Genomic DNA, 14,451 nt, shown 5'->3' with positions numbered 1-14,451 from the left:
ATGTCATATAGAAAAATACACCTAAGGGAACAGTTTCCCGTACATTTTACACTCTGCAGCTGGTAACACATCAAGGAGAAACCCATTTTATAGTACACTGTCCCTTTAAGCAGGAAAAATACACCCTCTATAAGACGGTGCTCTAACATTTGCACAAAAGAAAGCGTAGAAAAAAGAAAAACAAATAATAAATAAACAATCGTGAGATGAGAAACTTCACAAGGTCTTGCTTGCGAGGTTTTTAAGTGGAAAAACTTTGATCAGTCTCTCTCTTAAAGGGACAGTAAAGTCAAATTTAAACTTTCATGATTCAGATAGAGCATGTGATTTCAAACAATTTTCAAATTAATTTTATTATTAAATGTGCTTTGTTCTCTTGCTATCCTTTGTTGAAGAGTAAACCTAGGTAGGCTGACAGCAGCTCAGCAGCCTGCACATGTCTATAGCAGTATATGGCAGCACTGAGCTCACCTAAGATTACTCTTAGACAAAGGATACCAAGAAAACTAAGTGAAATTGACACCTGAAGTAAATTGGAATCTTGTTTAAAATTGGTTTGCTCTATCCAATACATTGAAGTTTCATTTTGACTTAACTGTCCCTTTAAAATTTCTGAGATTCCTTTTGTTCTACCCAGCGAGACAATGTTGCTCTAATAAAACAGAGATGCAAATATTTAACACTGACAAACATTTCCATATAGCTGTTTGATTTGCGTGATGTCATGTACTGAGGCACTTATTGAAACTATAGATGTTCATGGCAGGAAGTGAGGATAATCTCGCCTTAATGAGGTCCCTCTGCAGCTTAACAAGCATTTATATATCTAGTCCAATGTTGCCTTTAAAGGGACAGTATACACCAATTTTCTTATAACTGCATGTAATAGACACTACTATAAAGAAGAATCTGCACACATACTGATCTAAAAATCCAGTATAAAACCTTTTAAAAACTTACTTAGAAGCTCACAGTTTAGCACTGTTGATGAGGTTAGTTTGAACACCCAGTGAAAGGGGCTCAGAGCAAACACTCTTGCCCTTCCCTGCATATGAAAAGACAGATTAGACAAACAAGAGTATTAGTCTGTAAACGCAAGTATACATCTGACATTTTGAGGCTTGGTTAGTCTAAAATTCAGCACAATGTTATTAAAAAATAAGCAAAACTATATATTGTTACAAAAAATTCCGATATGGGCTATATAAATGGATCATCTACAAAAAATGTATGCAAAGAAAAATCTAGTGTACAATGTCCTTTTAAATCATAGAGAACTGGGGATTTCATTATGCCAATACATAAATCTTAATGGGGATATTTATCAAAGGTCTGGCGGACCTGATCCGACTGTGCGTATCAGGTCCGCCACACCTCGCTGAATGCGGAGAGCAATACGCTCTCCATATTTAGCATTGCACCAGCATCTCTTGTGAGCTGCTGGTGCAACGCCGCCCCCTGCAGATTCGCGGCCAATCGGCCGCCAGCAAGGAGGTGTCAATCAACCCGGACAGGGTTATGGAGCAGCAGCCTGCAGGCTCGCCAGAAACACGGGCCCTCAAGCTCCATTTGGAGCTTGATAAATGGGCCCCAATGTTTGCAAATATAAGAAAATATTTGAAGGGGTCGATTTATTAAGGCCTGAATGCACCTGTTGCTGCGCGAGCCTTCAGGTTCACCAGAAACTGGAGTTAAGATTAAGAAGCAGCGGTTGCAGAAACTGGGTTAAGATTAAGAAGCAGCGGTCGCAGAAACTGGAGTTAAGATTAAGAAGCAGCGGTCGCAGAAACTGGAGTTAAGATTAAGAAGCAGCGGTCGTACGCTGTCTGCATTTATCGATATGCGGCGGACATGATCCGCTACGGCGCATCATGCCCGCCCGCACATTGTTAAATCGGCCCCTAAGTCTTTTTCTTCTATTTAAACTTCTCTTGTCATTAACTTTGGGTCTTCAATGTAAAATGTAACTCATTTTATTCAGTTGAATGTAGAAACATTTGATTGGAAGTTTATTTGTTACTCATCTCAGTCCTGTACAGAATCGTACTTGTATAATATTGTAGGTGAGGTCTGACTAGTGATTTATAAAGTGGCATAAGAAAGACCTCATTTTGTATTTTAATATTTCTGTAATTTCTGACAGATATTGATGAGTGTGCCTTGAAAAATGAGACTTTCTGCTCTCAGATCTGCATCAACACCCCAGGGAGCTACAGATGTGATTGTCATGAAGGATATTCTCTGGAAGAAGATGGGAAATCATGCACTAAAGGAATTCAAGGTAACGCCATTTTTACCTTATATATTAAGCAGCGAATCTGTTTGTCCACTGGCCCTTATGCACCATTACACACTTTGATGAGTCTGTAATGCCCACATCCGTTGCTGCATGAGAGAAGGGCCTGTCAATCACCCAGAGCAAGCGAGTTCGGGGTGATATCTCTTCACCACCTCATAGGTGACGAAGAGTGTAAGAAGCAGGGTTCCGGAGCAGCTGATGCTGCTTCGTAAATAGAGTCCCATAAGTGAAAATCCTATTAAAAGTTGTGATTTTTTGTTATTGAATAAGCTTAAAAATACAGACACCACTGGATGTATTTGGGTCTGTACTGCAGAAAAATACACTCGGCTAATCTTTTTTAATCTATCTGCAAGTATTTAATTCCTTTGAGGAATTAAATACATAAATAAAGGCAAGCAATGGTGCAATAACACATAAGTATATTTCATATTGTAGCTTTTTGACCGTTTAAAACGTATTCTGGTATGTCCTTATAATATAGCACTCTGAATTTCAAATTATCAGTAGATTGTTTTGAGAAATTTCAAAGATTGCTTCTATTTCTCTGCCCACTGTATCATGTGACAGCCATCAGCCAATCACAAACTCATATTCATATACACTTTAAACTCTTGCACATGCTCAGTAGGATCTGTTCCCTCAGAAAGTGAGCAATTAAAAAGACTAAGAACAGAATGATAGTGTAAGCAAATTTTAAACTCTTCGGTTTAAACAAAAATAATATTAAAGGTATATGAAACCCACATCTATTTTCTTAGCATGCTTATTGCATGCTTATTGTAGCCACCAATCAGCACTCGCTACCCAGGTTCTGAACCAAAAATGGGCCGGCTCCTAAGCTCACATTCCTGCTTGAAGAAAAAATGATAATAGGAGTAAATTAGAAAGTTGCTTAAAATTTCATGCTCTACCTGAATCATGAAAGAAATTTTTTTGGTTTCATGTACCTTTAATATTAGTTTTGTTGAAACTGAAGAGTTTAATTGACAATCAATTATGATAATAGAATAACATAAATATGTACAGTATTATGCATTTTAGTTCAAATAAAAAAGTTGTTTCCACCTAATTAGTGACCTTTTTAAAATGCAGTCACATTACATTCTGCTAAAAGAACAGTTCAAAACTGTAGCGAAACATTGCTCCACTTTATTAGTATAATGTAGGAAATCCGAATGCTTGTAGCCAAAAATATATTTTTTAAAAATAAAAGCTGGAACCTGTAAAAAAAAAAAAAAGAAAAAAAAAAAGATACAGTGTTTCTTTGATGATCTAAAGATTGAAGTTCACCTATCAGCATCATTATTCATTTAACTTAGGTCAGCTCTGGAACATTTGGAAATTTTCATATCTTAAAAAAGCCCAACAATGTTAATGTTATTTAAGTGTGTCTGGAAATGCTTAATAACGTGAGATTCTATCTGTCCTAATACATAATGTTTTCTCCTAACAGATCAAACACAACTGTGTATTGTGTTGTAAGCAAGGCATCCTTTTTTTAATGCTTTTCATTCATTGGTGCAGGAAATGTATTACGTCAATACATTCACTAAAACAAAAATATATTGCAGAAAAACTTGCTACGACTTGGATGCTTGAAAATTGTTCAATTCATAAAGATTTTTTTAAGCGCCCCTCATCTCTTTGTTGAAGAGCATACCTAAATATGCTCAGAACAAGCATGTGCCTAGAGCACTAAATTGCAGCAGTTGTGCATTAAAGGGACATTATAGACTCATTTTTTCTTTGCATAAATGTTTTGTAGATGATCTATTTATATAGCCCATAAAGTGTTTTTTTTTAAATAAATGTATAGTTTTGCTTATTTTTAAATAACATTGCTCTGATTTTCAGACTCCTAACCAAGCCCCAAAGCTTTATGTGAATACTGTCAGCTACCTTCTCCAGCTTGCTCCTGTTTGTGTAAAGGGTCTTTTCATATGCAAAAGAAGGGGGAGGGGGGAGTGTCTTATTTGCCATTGCAGTGGGCTTTCCAGCTACCTTTTCAACAGAGCCAAACTGACAGCTTCTAAGTAAGTTTTTAAACTGGATTTTTATATCAGTATCTGTGCATCTTATTCTTTATAGTAGTGTCTATTACATGCAGTTATATGAAAATGAGTGTATACTGTCCCTTTAATGCTTTTATCAACGTTATACCATATGCAAACTCTGCTGCCATCTTGTGCTCAAAAGTGTATACCATTGTTAAAAACATTGATGCAAAACAGCTGCAATATAGTTCTTCAGACACCTGCACGCTCCTGAGCATATTTAGGTATGCTCTTCAATCAAATGTATCAGGAAAACAAAGTACATTTGACAATAGAAGTAAATAGCAAAGTTTGTATTTTGATTTTTGCAGTGGTTAAACCGTTACATGCAAGAAATAGTGCAATAATATTTGACTTTTTGCACTGTCCCTTTAATTCTACTTTTAACTCTAAGCAATAAAGCTACTTTGGTACTACTTTGTGGTAGCTACATTTTATCTGAAGTGGAATGTGAAAAGGATAATAATAATCTGTCGCAGATGTGTTTTATATCAATTCTAGGTATAAAAATAAAAATGGAACATTTCTTAACAATGTACGGAAAATATACAAATATAGAAATTTAACAACGGTGATTCCTGCAGAAATAATATTTTATTAAAATGTTTCCGAGGTTAACAATTAAATAACAGCACTCCCTTTTTAAATTATTAAAGGGATATAAAATCAGTAGTAGTAATTTCGAATACATTTTTGCTATATTGTTGAAGTACGAGCAGGAGGCAAATGCACACAATATAATCTGTATCCACAGTGGGTTCTGCTCATGTTAGAAGCTATTATTCTTGCAGTGCAGTTAAAGGGAATTTCAACTAAAAAGAGAAGCTGTTTTCACTTCTGATAAGCATTTTGTACATGAAATGGCTGCTTTTTGAAGGTGACATTTTTTTAATTTTTTTTTTGTTGTGGGACATTTTCGTTCTCTGATATTCCCATCTCTTATTCCTATCATGACCAAATTGGCTGTGTTATGCACAAGCATGGTACACTGCATATACAAAGTAGTAGTGATGCACCAAAATTGAATTTCTGGACCAAAACCGAACCCGAAAATCCAGGATGCACCTTGCCGAAAACTGAAACCAAAAATGCCTTTTTTTCAAATTATTTTTAAAATTTTGCATAATTAGATTTTTTAATGAATGAATCTAAATTGAAAAGTATAGTCCTAGAAAACTATTTTTATATGCAAAACAATAAGTCAAGTAATAAACTCAAACAGCAGCTCTAGGCTAGCATCAAATTTGAAATATGCTGCACAATAATTTTACCTAAAATAAGAGGCAATAAAAACGAAAAACAAAATAAAACATTTCTGTGACAGAAATTTCGGTGCATCCCTACAAAGTAGATATCAGGGACATAGTACATGTTATCATGGCATGAGCACTTTTTTAGATGTGTGAAGTTCAGACAACCCAACACTGCCCTTCTTTATGTTTAATGTAGGAACGTTACGTCATTCTTAAATACAGAAAGCAAGAAGGCGCTCCAATGGTACAGTATGTCAGGCAAGCATCTCTCACACCAAGACCCATGTATGATACTGCCTGAGGAAACAGTGCCAGCAGCAGTTGTATTGCTTGTATATAGTTTATTTGAATAAATATCCCCGTCTGAATACAGGGGTTATATTCAATGTTTAATGTTGTGGTGAGTTCTTGTTTTGGACTGCACTGCTATTATTCATCTTTGGACCTGTGATCCTGACCTGAACACCGGACGGAGCCACCTGGGGGGCTCTGATACATCCAGCCTGCAGGAATTGCACTGTATCACAGGGTAACACTCTAGTGAGTATATCTCTAAGGTGGGACAATATATGGGTCTTGGTGTGAGAGATGATTGCCTGACATTCTGTACCAGTTGATCGCCTTCTTGCTTTCTGTATTTTAGTATTCCAAGTGATTATTTAATGAAGAGCTGATCCTGGTGCATTGCAACTCCCAACGGTAGCCTTAGGGGGGCTCCTTTGTACAGCTGGACCATTTTTCTATGGACTCTATGTGGTGCCTTTTACATGTCATTCTTGCCAGTACAGAGACATGCAGGTCTAGGCTTTGGGGTGCCCAGTGGACAATAAGTTTAATACATTTCTGTGATTGGCCAATGCTACTGGCCAATCACTGTATTAAACCACTCTTTCTTTCCATAGATGGACTGGACTTCAAAAGTTAATTTTATAAATTCTAAGCATTGGGGGGGGGGGGGGGGGGTTTAAGCAAAAGATTGACTGGTGATAACTTTTGAGTAATTACTTTGTAGATAATGTATTTTGTAAATATAGTTTAATGTCTCTTTAACAGAAGTATTTTTGCAAAACATTTATATAGCAAATGTGCCATCTATTGTATTTTACACACACTACAGGGCATTTCAAATACAATTGTATATTCCTTTTGCATTATTTGTGATACTACATTAGTTTATATTAGGTTAACACACACTGTTTGTGTTTCAGGAGACTTTGACAAATCTAACAATGTGATGAAAGCAGGAATTTGTTCTGACACTTGCAAGGAATTCCATCAAATAAAGCAGACCGTTCTACAGCTTAAGCAAAAGGTACCTAACTGTTTTATTTCATTATTTTTCATACTTTATGAAATACTGTAAACTTCTGCACACGTGTTTCTTTTCATTGGCTCACCAGAAGTGTTTAGCTAGCTCCAAGTAGTAAATTGCTGCTCTGAATTGGTTTTAAAGGGACAGTGTACAATATTTTTTTCTCCCCCTTGATTTGTTTCCAATTATCAATTTCACCTACTGGAGTATATTAAAGTGTTTGCTAATTTTTCTTTATTTCAGCATTTGAAATAGTTCAGTTTTCCTTTGGTATCCCTAGCTAAAAATAAATTACACTCCCACTGGGGGTTAGGAGAGATAAGTAATAAAATGTTAATTTTCAATAGTTCTCTTTGAATACAGGACTTTGGTATACAGACAGAGATAATATAAAGATGCATGTGTGTGTACAGAAAGTGATTCAATAAGGAGATCCAATTTCCCAGCAAACTGTGTTTCAAAGAACAAAACCAGCTATTTGATATACACAAACAAACCTAAAGAAGCATTTTTTCATACATCTTACTCTCTAAAGCTGGTTTAATAAGTCAGTGGAAACACATTAATGGAAAATCAATTATACAGTATTGGACTAGGGATTGAGATAGAGTTAGTGCTTGTGTTAGGTATCGGGATTAAAGTTACGGTTATAGGTAGCATTAAAGGGACATCAAACCCAACAGTTTTCTTTCATGATTAAAATAGAGAATACAATTTTAAACAACATTTCAATTTACTTCTATTATCTCATTTGCTTCATTCTTTAGATATCCTTTGCTGAAGAAATAGTAAGAGCATGGGTGAGACAATCACAATCAGACTTCTATGTAAAAGCACCAATCATCAGCTACTGAGCCTATTTAGATGTGCTTTTCAACAAAGGATATCAAGACAATGAAGCAAATTAGATAATAGAAGTAAATTGGAAAGTAGTTTAAAATTGCATACTCTTTCGGAATCATAAAAATGTCCCTTTAAGCATTTGGGTTTGGGCTTAGTACTGGGGTTAGGGACTGGAATTAAAGTTGAGGTTAAAAGAACAGTACAATTAAAAATAAAATTTCCGGATTCCGATAAAACATGCAGTTTTAAATAACTTTCTAATTCTATTGTTAAATTCAATTTGTTCTATTGGTATTCTTTGTTGAAGAGTAAACTAAGTAGGTGCAGGAGCAGCAATGCACTACTGTGAGATAGCTGAACTCATGAGCCAATGACAAGTGACATATGTGTGCAGCAACTAATGACCAGCTAGCTCCCAACTGTACATTGCTGCTCTGAGACCTACCTAGGTATGCTCATCAGAAGAAAGCAAATATGATAATAATAGTACATTGTAAACTTATGCTAGATTGCTGTTTTATCTCATTCATAAAAGTTTTTTGACTTCTCTAAGGCTACTGTTGGTGTAGAACATCATGATTAGGGCTATAAATTGTAGGGTTAGGGACTGGGATTAGAGCTAGGGTTAAAGGGACAGTAAAGTCAAATTAAACGTAAATGTATTGGATGGAGCATGACATTTTAAACATCTTTCCAATTTACTTCTGTTATCAATTTAGCTTAGTTCTCTGGGTATCTTAGGTGAGCTCAGGAGCGTGCACGTGTCTTTAGCAGTATAAGGCAGTAGTTTGTGACACTTTTTATAGCAATGTTATACATTGTTGCAAACACTGCATCCTTATACTGCTAAAGACACGTCTGAGCTTCTTTCACCCTTACCTTGGTTTTCTTTCCAATGTAGGAAAACAAGCGAACAATAATAATACAATACAATAATAAACAATCGATAATCGATTTAAATTGCAAAGTTTAAAATTGCATACTCTATCTAAATAATGAAAGTTTTTTTTTCCTTTACTGTCCCTTTAAGCATAGGGTTGATGTGAAACATTGTGTTCCGGGTTAGGGTTTGGGCTTAGTAGTAAGTTTACGGACAGTGTTAGTTAGTGTTAGAGCTAGTGCGCTAGATTATAAGTGAAGCGCTAAATTATTGCGCTCTCGCAAACGGGCAAATTTGCCCATTGGCAGGAGCGAGATAATTAACCAGCCATTACAAGAGGCTGGTTATTTCTACCGCAAGCTCACGGTAGCAATTAGCGCTCGTAAAATTAACCAGAGATCGGATCTCTGGTCAATTTTATAAATCTGCCCCAAAATACCGTCTAGTGTAGTTTATTAAAAAATAAAGATGCAGCAACTTTGTTTTTTAATAAATTTACTGCACTATATGCTTATATATATATATATATATAAAAAAAAACAAGCTTGCACTCACTGGTCTTTTTTTGTGAAATATTTTACTTGAAAAACTGTGACGTTTCGAGGACAAAGTATCCCCTTCTTCAGACAATGTGTGTAACAAACAATAGTGACTTTATACACTGTGTCAAACAAACCCCTCCCCTCAATTAGAACAAAAAAACCGCCAAATCTGGTAGCTATGGTGACCTATGAGTCACAATGTAAACAACCAAGTGCTATCCATTACTAAAAAATATATATGAGAGCCATCCCGGCTCTAACATAGTTAATGACAGCCCAAGTGCAGGATAAGAGAACTGTGGAGAAATGGAAACAATGGAAACAAACGTGGAATACAGGCAGAGCACAGAAAAAGCGGAGTAACAGTGTTCATTTAATCATTCATATCACCGCTTATTCGTCAATAACACATAAGAAGACATTGTACACCACAGGTAAGCAAAGTCAGAGCACCGATCTGAAGGATTCAAACTCACCTAGGGGAGACACATACCTAAACACTGAAGCCGCTCACTACCGCATCAATACACAACACCGGGAAGAGGACCCGGAACTACATAGGACTCTCACGTGGGAGTTGTTTACTGTTGCCGTAGTAACCATTCACATCGGGCCACACACAGGTACTGCAACGCTAAAGTGCAATAGGACTTATTGGCAGTCCGAACAAAGGCAATGCAATAAACCACAGCATCAAACTATAAACTGCCAATACCTAGTACTAAATCTTAACCTGAAACTACAGAGCAAATATAGCTAAGACAGTGAATATTGTGACTTATCACATCGTAGACACATACATTCACGGTCAGCAATTAGTACCAACATTCAAAAAAGCCGCCCGTGAGGCAACAACCACAAATAATACCATAACCAAAAAGGGCACTGAAGATTGTGTCAAAAATAGATACCAATCATGCAGGTAGTAAAGCCGTGGGATTCATAGAAACTTTGTAGAGGATGTAGCCAAAGGACAACAGACAGTGTGTTACAGTGATATAACACAGCACTTTTATCTACGAGTGAACTCACCTAAGCTCTCTATAGATCATCCATTCAAGACACATTCGTATGGAAAAGAAAGGGGAAGGGATGTGCATAGCAGATAGCCCTAATAACCAGTCAAGAATTTACAGAAAAGGCCAAAAGGATGTCGGTAGATTGAATGATAGGTGGACTCTCCCAGTACATCCTCAGGGTTTCAGAAGTCTTGGCACTCGGCTGGAGACATCCGTTAGAACTTATATCTAACTATAGGAAGCAGTGCCAATCAAACATTGTGTTCAGTCCATGGGGTTGTAAAGTATTTAACCGGAAGATCCACTTGGCCTCAATTTGTAGAAGAAGAGTATCCCTGTCGCCCCCCCGCCTCAGTGGGGGGACATGGTCTATTAAAGTAAAACGAAGGTCCTGAAGTCCATGTCCTTTTTCCACAAAGTGCCTAGCCACAGGCTGGTCACTTGAACCCTTTTTGAGGGATGTCCTGATTGAAGACCTATGATTTGCAAACCGGGTTCTGGCATCATCCGTGGTTTTACCCACATAAAACCGCCCACAACTACAATTTAATAGGTACACCACATGTGTGGTAGTGCAAGTCAACACATGCCTGATCTTATATCTCTGATTACGGTGTGGATGGCCAAAGGAGGCCCCTGGAATCATAGAATTGCAGGTAGTGCACCCCAAGCACCTATAGCACCCTGGTTTCTTTTTTCGTGACAGCCATGTCTCTGGGGTATAGCAGTGAGTAGGGTCAGTTAACATCAAAAGATCTTTCAAATTCTTATTGCGTTTGTACCCCACTCTAGGGTGCTGCCAGCCATTGAATGGGAGTGCTGGGTCACCCTGTACAATGTGCCAATGTTCTCTTAGTGACTTTCCCAAAGATCTCGTTAGGGGACTATATGTGGTTGTGAAGGTCATTCTCTGTTCCCCTTTGTTCCTGGAAGTGGTCAGGGTTTTATCCTCATATTCAGCTAGCACTCTACTCTGATGGATCAGATGGGGATTATATCCTCTTCGTGTAAAGCGTTGTTGCATTTCTTCAAGTTGTTGATTTCTTCTAGTCACATCACTATTATTCCTGACCGCCCGGCAGAGTTGGGCTTTCGGGATTGCTTTGAGAAGTGCTACTGGATGGTTGCTAGTAGCATGTAGAATCGAATTTCTGTCCGTAGGTTTTCTAAACAGTGAAGTCCCTAATTGGCCATTATCCATTTTGAAGATGTTTAGGTCTAGGAACTCGATAGTTGACATATCATGCTTCAACTTAAATTTTACTGGGTTAGAGAGAGAATTAAGATGCATAAACCATGTTTCCAGCTCAGAGACTGTGCCACTCCAGACAATTAACAAATCGTCAATGTACCTTTTATAAAATAATACTTCAGGTTTCTGGTAGATTTCCATCACTGCTGTTTCATAATGCTCCATGTAGATGTTAGCTAGTGAGGGGGCCACGTTCGATCCCATGGCCGTACCTGATATTTGCTGATGGTACTTACCCTCAAACTTGAAGTAATTTAGCCGCAAGCTCAAGTCGAGCAGTTTGATAAGAAAGTCTCTAGGGGGGCCCACATAGGGATATCTATCCAAGGCGTCAGACACTTGTGGTTTCCCTTCCTCATGTGGGATGATAGTGTAAAGACTGTTAACGCCTGCCGTTACCAGAATGTATGGCTCTTTAAACGTGATAGTTCTTAGCTCATCAATAAGTTGTGTAGAATCCCTTAAATAGGACCTCATGTTCTTCACCAACGGTTGTAGAAAAAAGTCCACAAACGTGGCCAGTCTGGAAGTGATGGAATTGCGGGCAGAGACGATAGGCCTACCAGGGGGCCTCTCCAAACTTTTATGTATTTTGGGGAGTGTATACAAAATTGGGCAGACTGGATGTTTAATCCTCAGAAACCCCACTGTGTCCTCATCAATCCATCCTTCATGAAACCCCTCTTGCACAGCCTGATCAATGAGTGATTGAAAACTCTTAGTGGGATCCATACTCAATAATTGGTAGGTATCCGGATCACTGAGTTGATGATTGATCTCCTCACTATAATATTTGTAGTTTAGTACAACCACCGCACCACCCTTGTCCGCAGTGCGGATTACAATGTCAGGGTCCTTAGAGAGTGTCCGAATGGCTTCCTTTTCTTGTGCAGATAAGTTGGTATGATATCTGTTAGACCTATAATTTTTCAAATCCTGAGAAACCAGTCTCATGAAAGTCTTAATACTAGCATTGTTGCTTGAAGGATCAAAGGAACTTCTTGTCTTGAACATTTGTTGATCACCATCGGCAGAGTAATCTTTAAAGAATTCTTTTAGTCTGAGCGACCGTTGGAATTTTTGGCAATCAATATAAGTGGTAAAATCATCACCTTTACCCGATGGTACAAAACTTAAGCCTCTATTCAAGACACTTCTCTCTGCCATGGAAAGAACTCGATCACTGATATTCACTACTAAGTCCTCCATGGGACTAGTAGTGGTTATTGTCTGGATGGTAGTGGTGGCTTTCTCTTTCCAGCCTCCCCTCCGAATGTGCGGCCTCTTCCTCGTCTTTGTTGGCCGGCTCGGGTAGTGACCCCTTGAAAAACCTGATGGCCAGAAGGTTTGCCACCAGTTGCTTCACTCTGGCCCTGTGGGGCTTCTGTATCAGATCCAGAACTACTGTCAACTGTTTGCAGAGACTGCTTAGTGTAAAACCTTTGTCTCCTACGTCGCTGTGGAAAGGGTCTTCTGTTGTCACTGCCACTCAGCCACCTATACACCATTTTTTCTTTATGATCTTCAGTTACTGTTTGCAATTTCCTATTTTGAAATTGCACCAGAGTGTCCTTATATTCCTTGATCTGTGAGGCTAGCTTATCAAGCCACTGTTCAGATGGATCATCAGTCATAATCGGCACCTTATCCCTCTCCCATTCTTGAATCTCCACTTTAATTCTATCTAGTTGGTTCCTAACTTCCTCTGTAACCAAAAGAATGAGGTCTAGGGAGCATTTATTGAGTATAGCGCACCAGCGCTTGCAAAACTCAGGGTTGTTGCGTGCAATTGTGGGTTGATTGCGTATCCTGAAGCCCCTTGGAATCATGAGCCTTCTATAATATTCGGACAGATAAACCCCATGTAGTCGTAGGTCAGCTTCTTTCTTTTTTAATTTCAGTACCGCCAAATAAATGGCCTGCGCTGTATTGCCACCAGTGGTCTCCTCTTCAGGGTTGAATAAAATTCTGGCTGCATCATCCTCCGTAAAGGTGAGGGTCTGTATGTTTTCCACATGTGCTATCCATTACTGGATAGCACAAGTGCTATCCATTACTAAAAAATATATATGAGAGCCATCCCGGCTCTAACATAGTTTCTCCACAGTTCTCTCATCCTGCACTTGGGCTGTCACTAACTATGTTAGAGCCGGGATGGCTCTCATATATATTTTTTAGTAATGGATAGCACTTGGTTGTTTACATTGTGACTCATAGGTCACCATAGCTACCAGATTTGGCGGTTTTTTTGTTCTAATTGAGGGCAGGGGTTTGTTTGACACAGTGTATAAAGTCACAATTGTTTGTTACACACATTGTCTGAAGAAGGGGATACTTTGTCCTCGAAACGTCACAGTTTTTCAAGTAAAATATTTCACAAAAAAAGACCAGTGAGTGCAAGCTTGTTGTTTTTCTATACTAATTATCACTAGCACCCTGGCAGTCGTTGGAAGGTGAGAGTGCACATCTCTGCTACTTATATTCAATGTTGTTGTTGCACCCACTAAGGAAAAGAGACCTCTCCTAAATTAGACTCCTTTTTTATCCACTCACGTTTATCACTAGCACCACAATTGGACTGTGGTAGTTTACAATGGACACCAATGTGGAAAACATACAGACCCTCACCTTTACGGAGGATGATGCAGCCAGAATTTTATTCAACCCTGAAGAGGAGACCACTGGTGGCAATACAGCGCAGGCCATTTATTTGGCGGTACTGAAATTAAAAAAGAAAGAAGCTGACCTACGACTACATGGGGTTTATCTGTCCGAATATTATAGAAGGCTCATGATTCCAAGGGGCTTCAGGATACGCAATCAACCCACAATTGGACGCAACAACCCTGAGTTTTGCAAGCGCTGGTGCGCTATACTCAATAAATGCTCCCTAGACCTCATTCTTTTGGTTACAGAGGAAGTTAGGAACCAACTAGATAGAATTAAAGTGGAGATTCAAGAATGGGAGAGGGATAAGGTGCCGATTATGACTGA

General features: G+C 38.3%; 1 protein-coding gene across 1 annotated transcript in view; it reads left to right on the top strand.

Moving 5' to 3' along the window:
- Positions 1-14,451, top strand: part of CCBE1 (collagen and calcium binding EGF domains 1) — a 638,868-nt gene that overhangs the window by 589,715 nt on the left and 34,702 nt on the right. The window contains exons 5-6 of the mRNA XM_053701172.1: positions 2,144-2,281; positions 6,818-6,921. Of these exons, the coding sequence (XP_053557147.1) occupies positions 2,144-2,281; positions 6,818-6,921 (242 nt within the window). The remainder of the gene's footprint in view (positions 1-2,143; positions 2,282-6,817; positions 6,922-14,451) is intronic.

Source organism: Bombina bombina, chromosome 2 (genome assembly GCF_027579735.1).
Source record: "Bombina bombina isolate aBomBom1 chromosome 2, aBomBom1.pri, whole genome shotgun sequence".
Lineage (NCBI taxonomy): Eukaryota > Metazoa > Chordata > Amphibia > Anura > Bombinatoridae > Bombina > Bombina bombina.
Note: the sequence above shows the minus strand (reverse complement) of the source record. Positions and strands in the feature narration are given on the sequence as shown.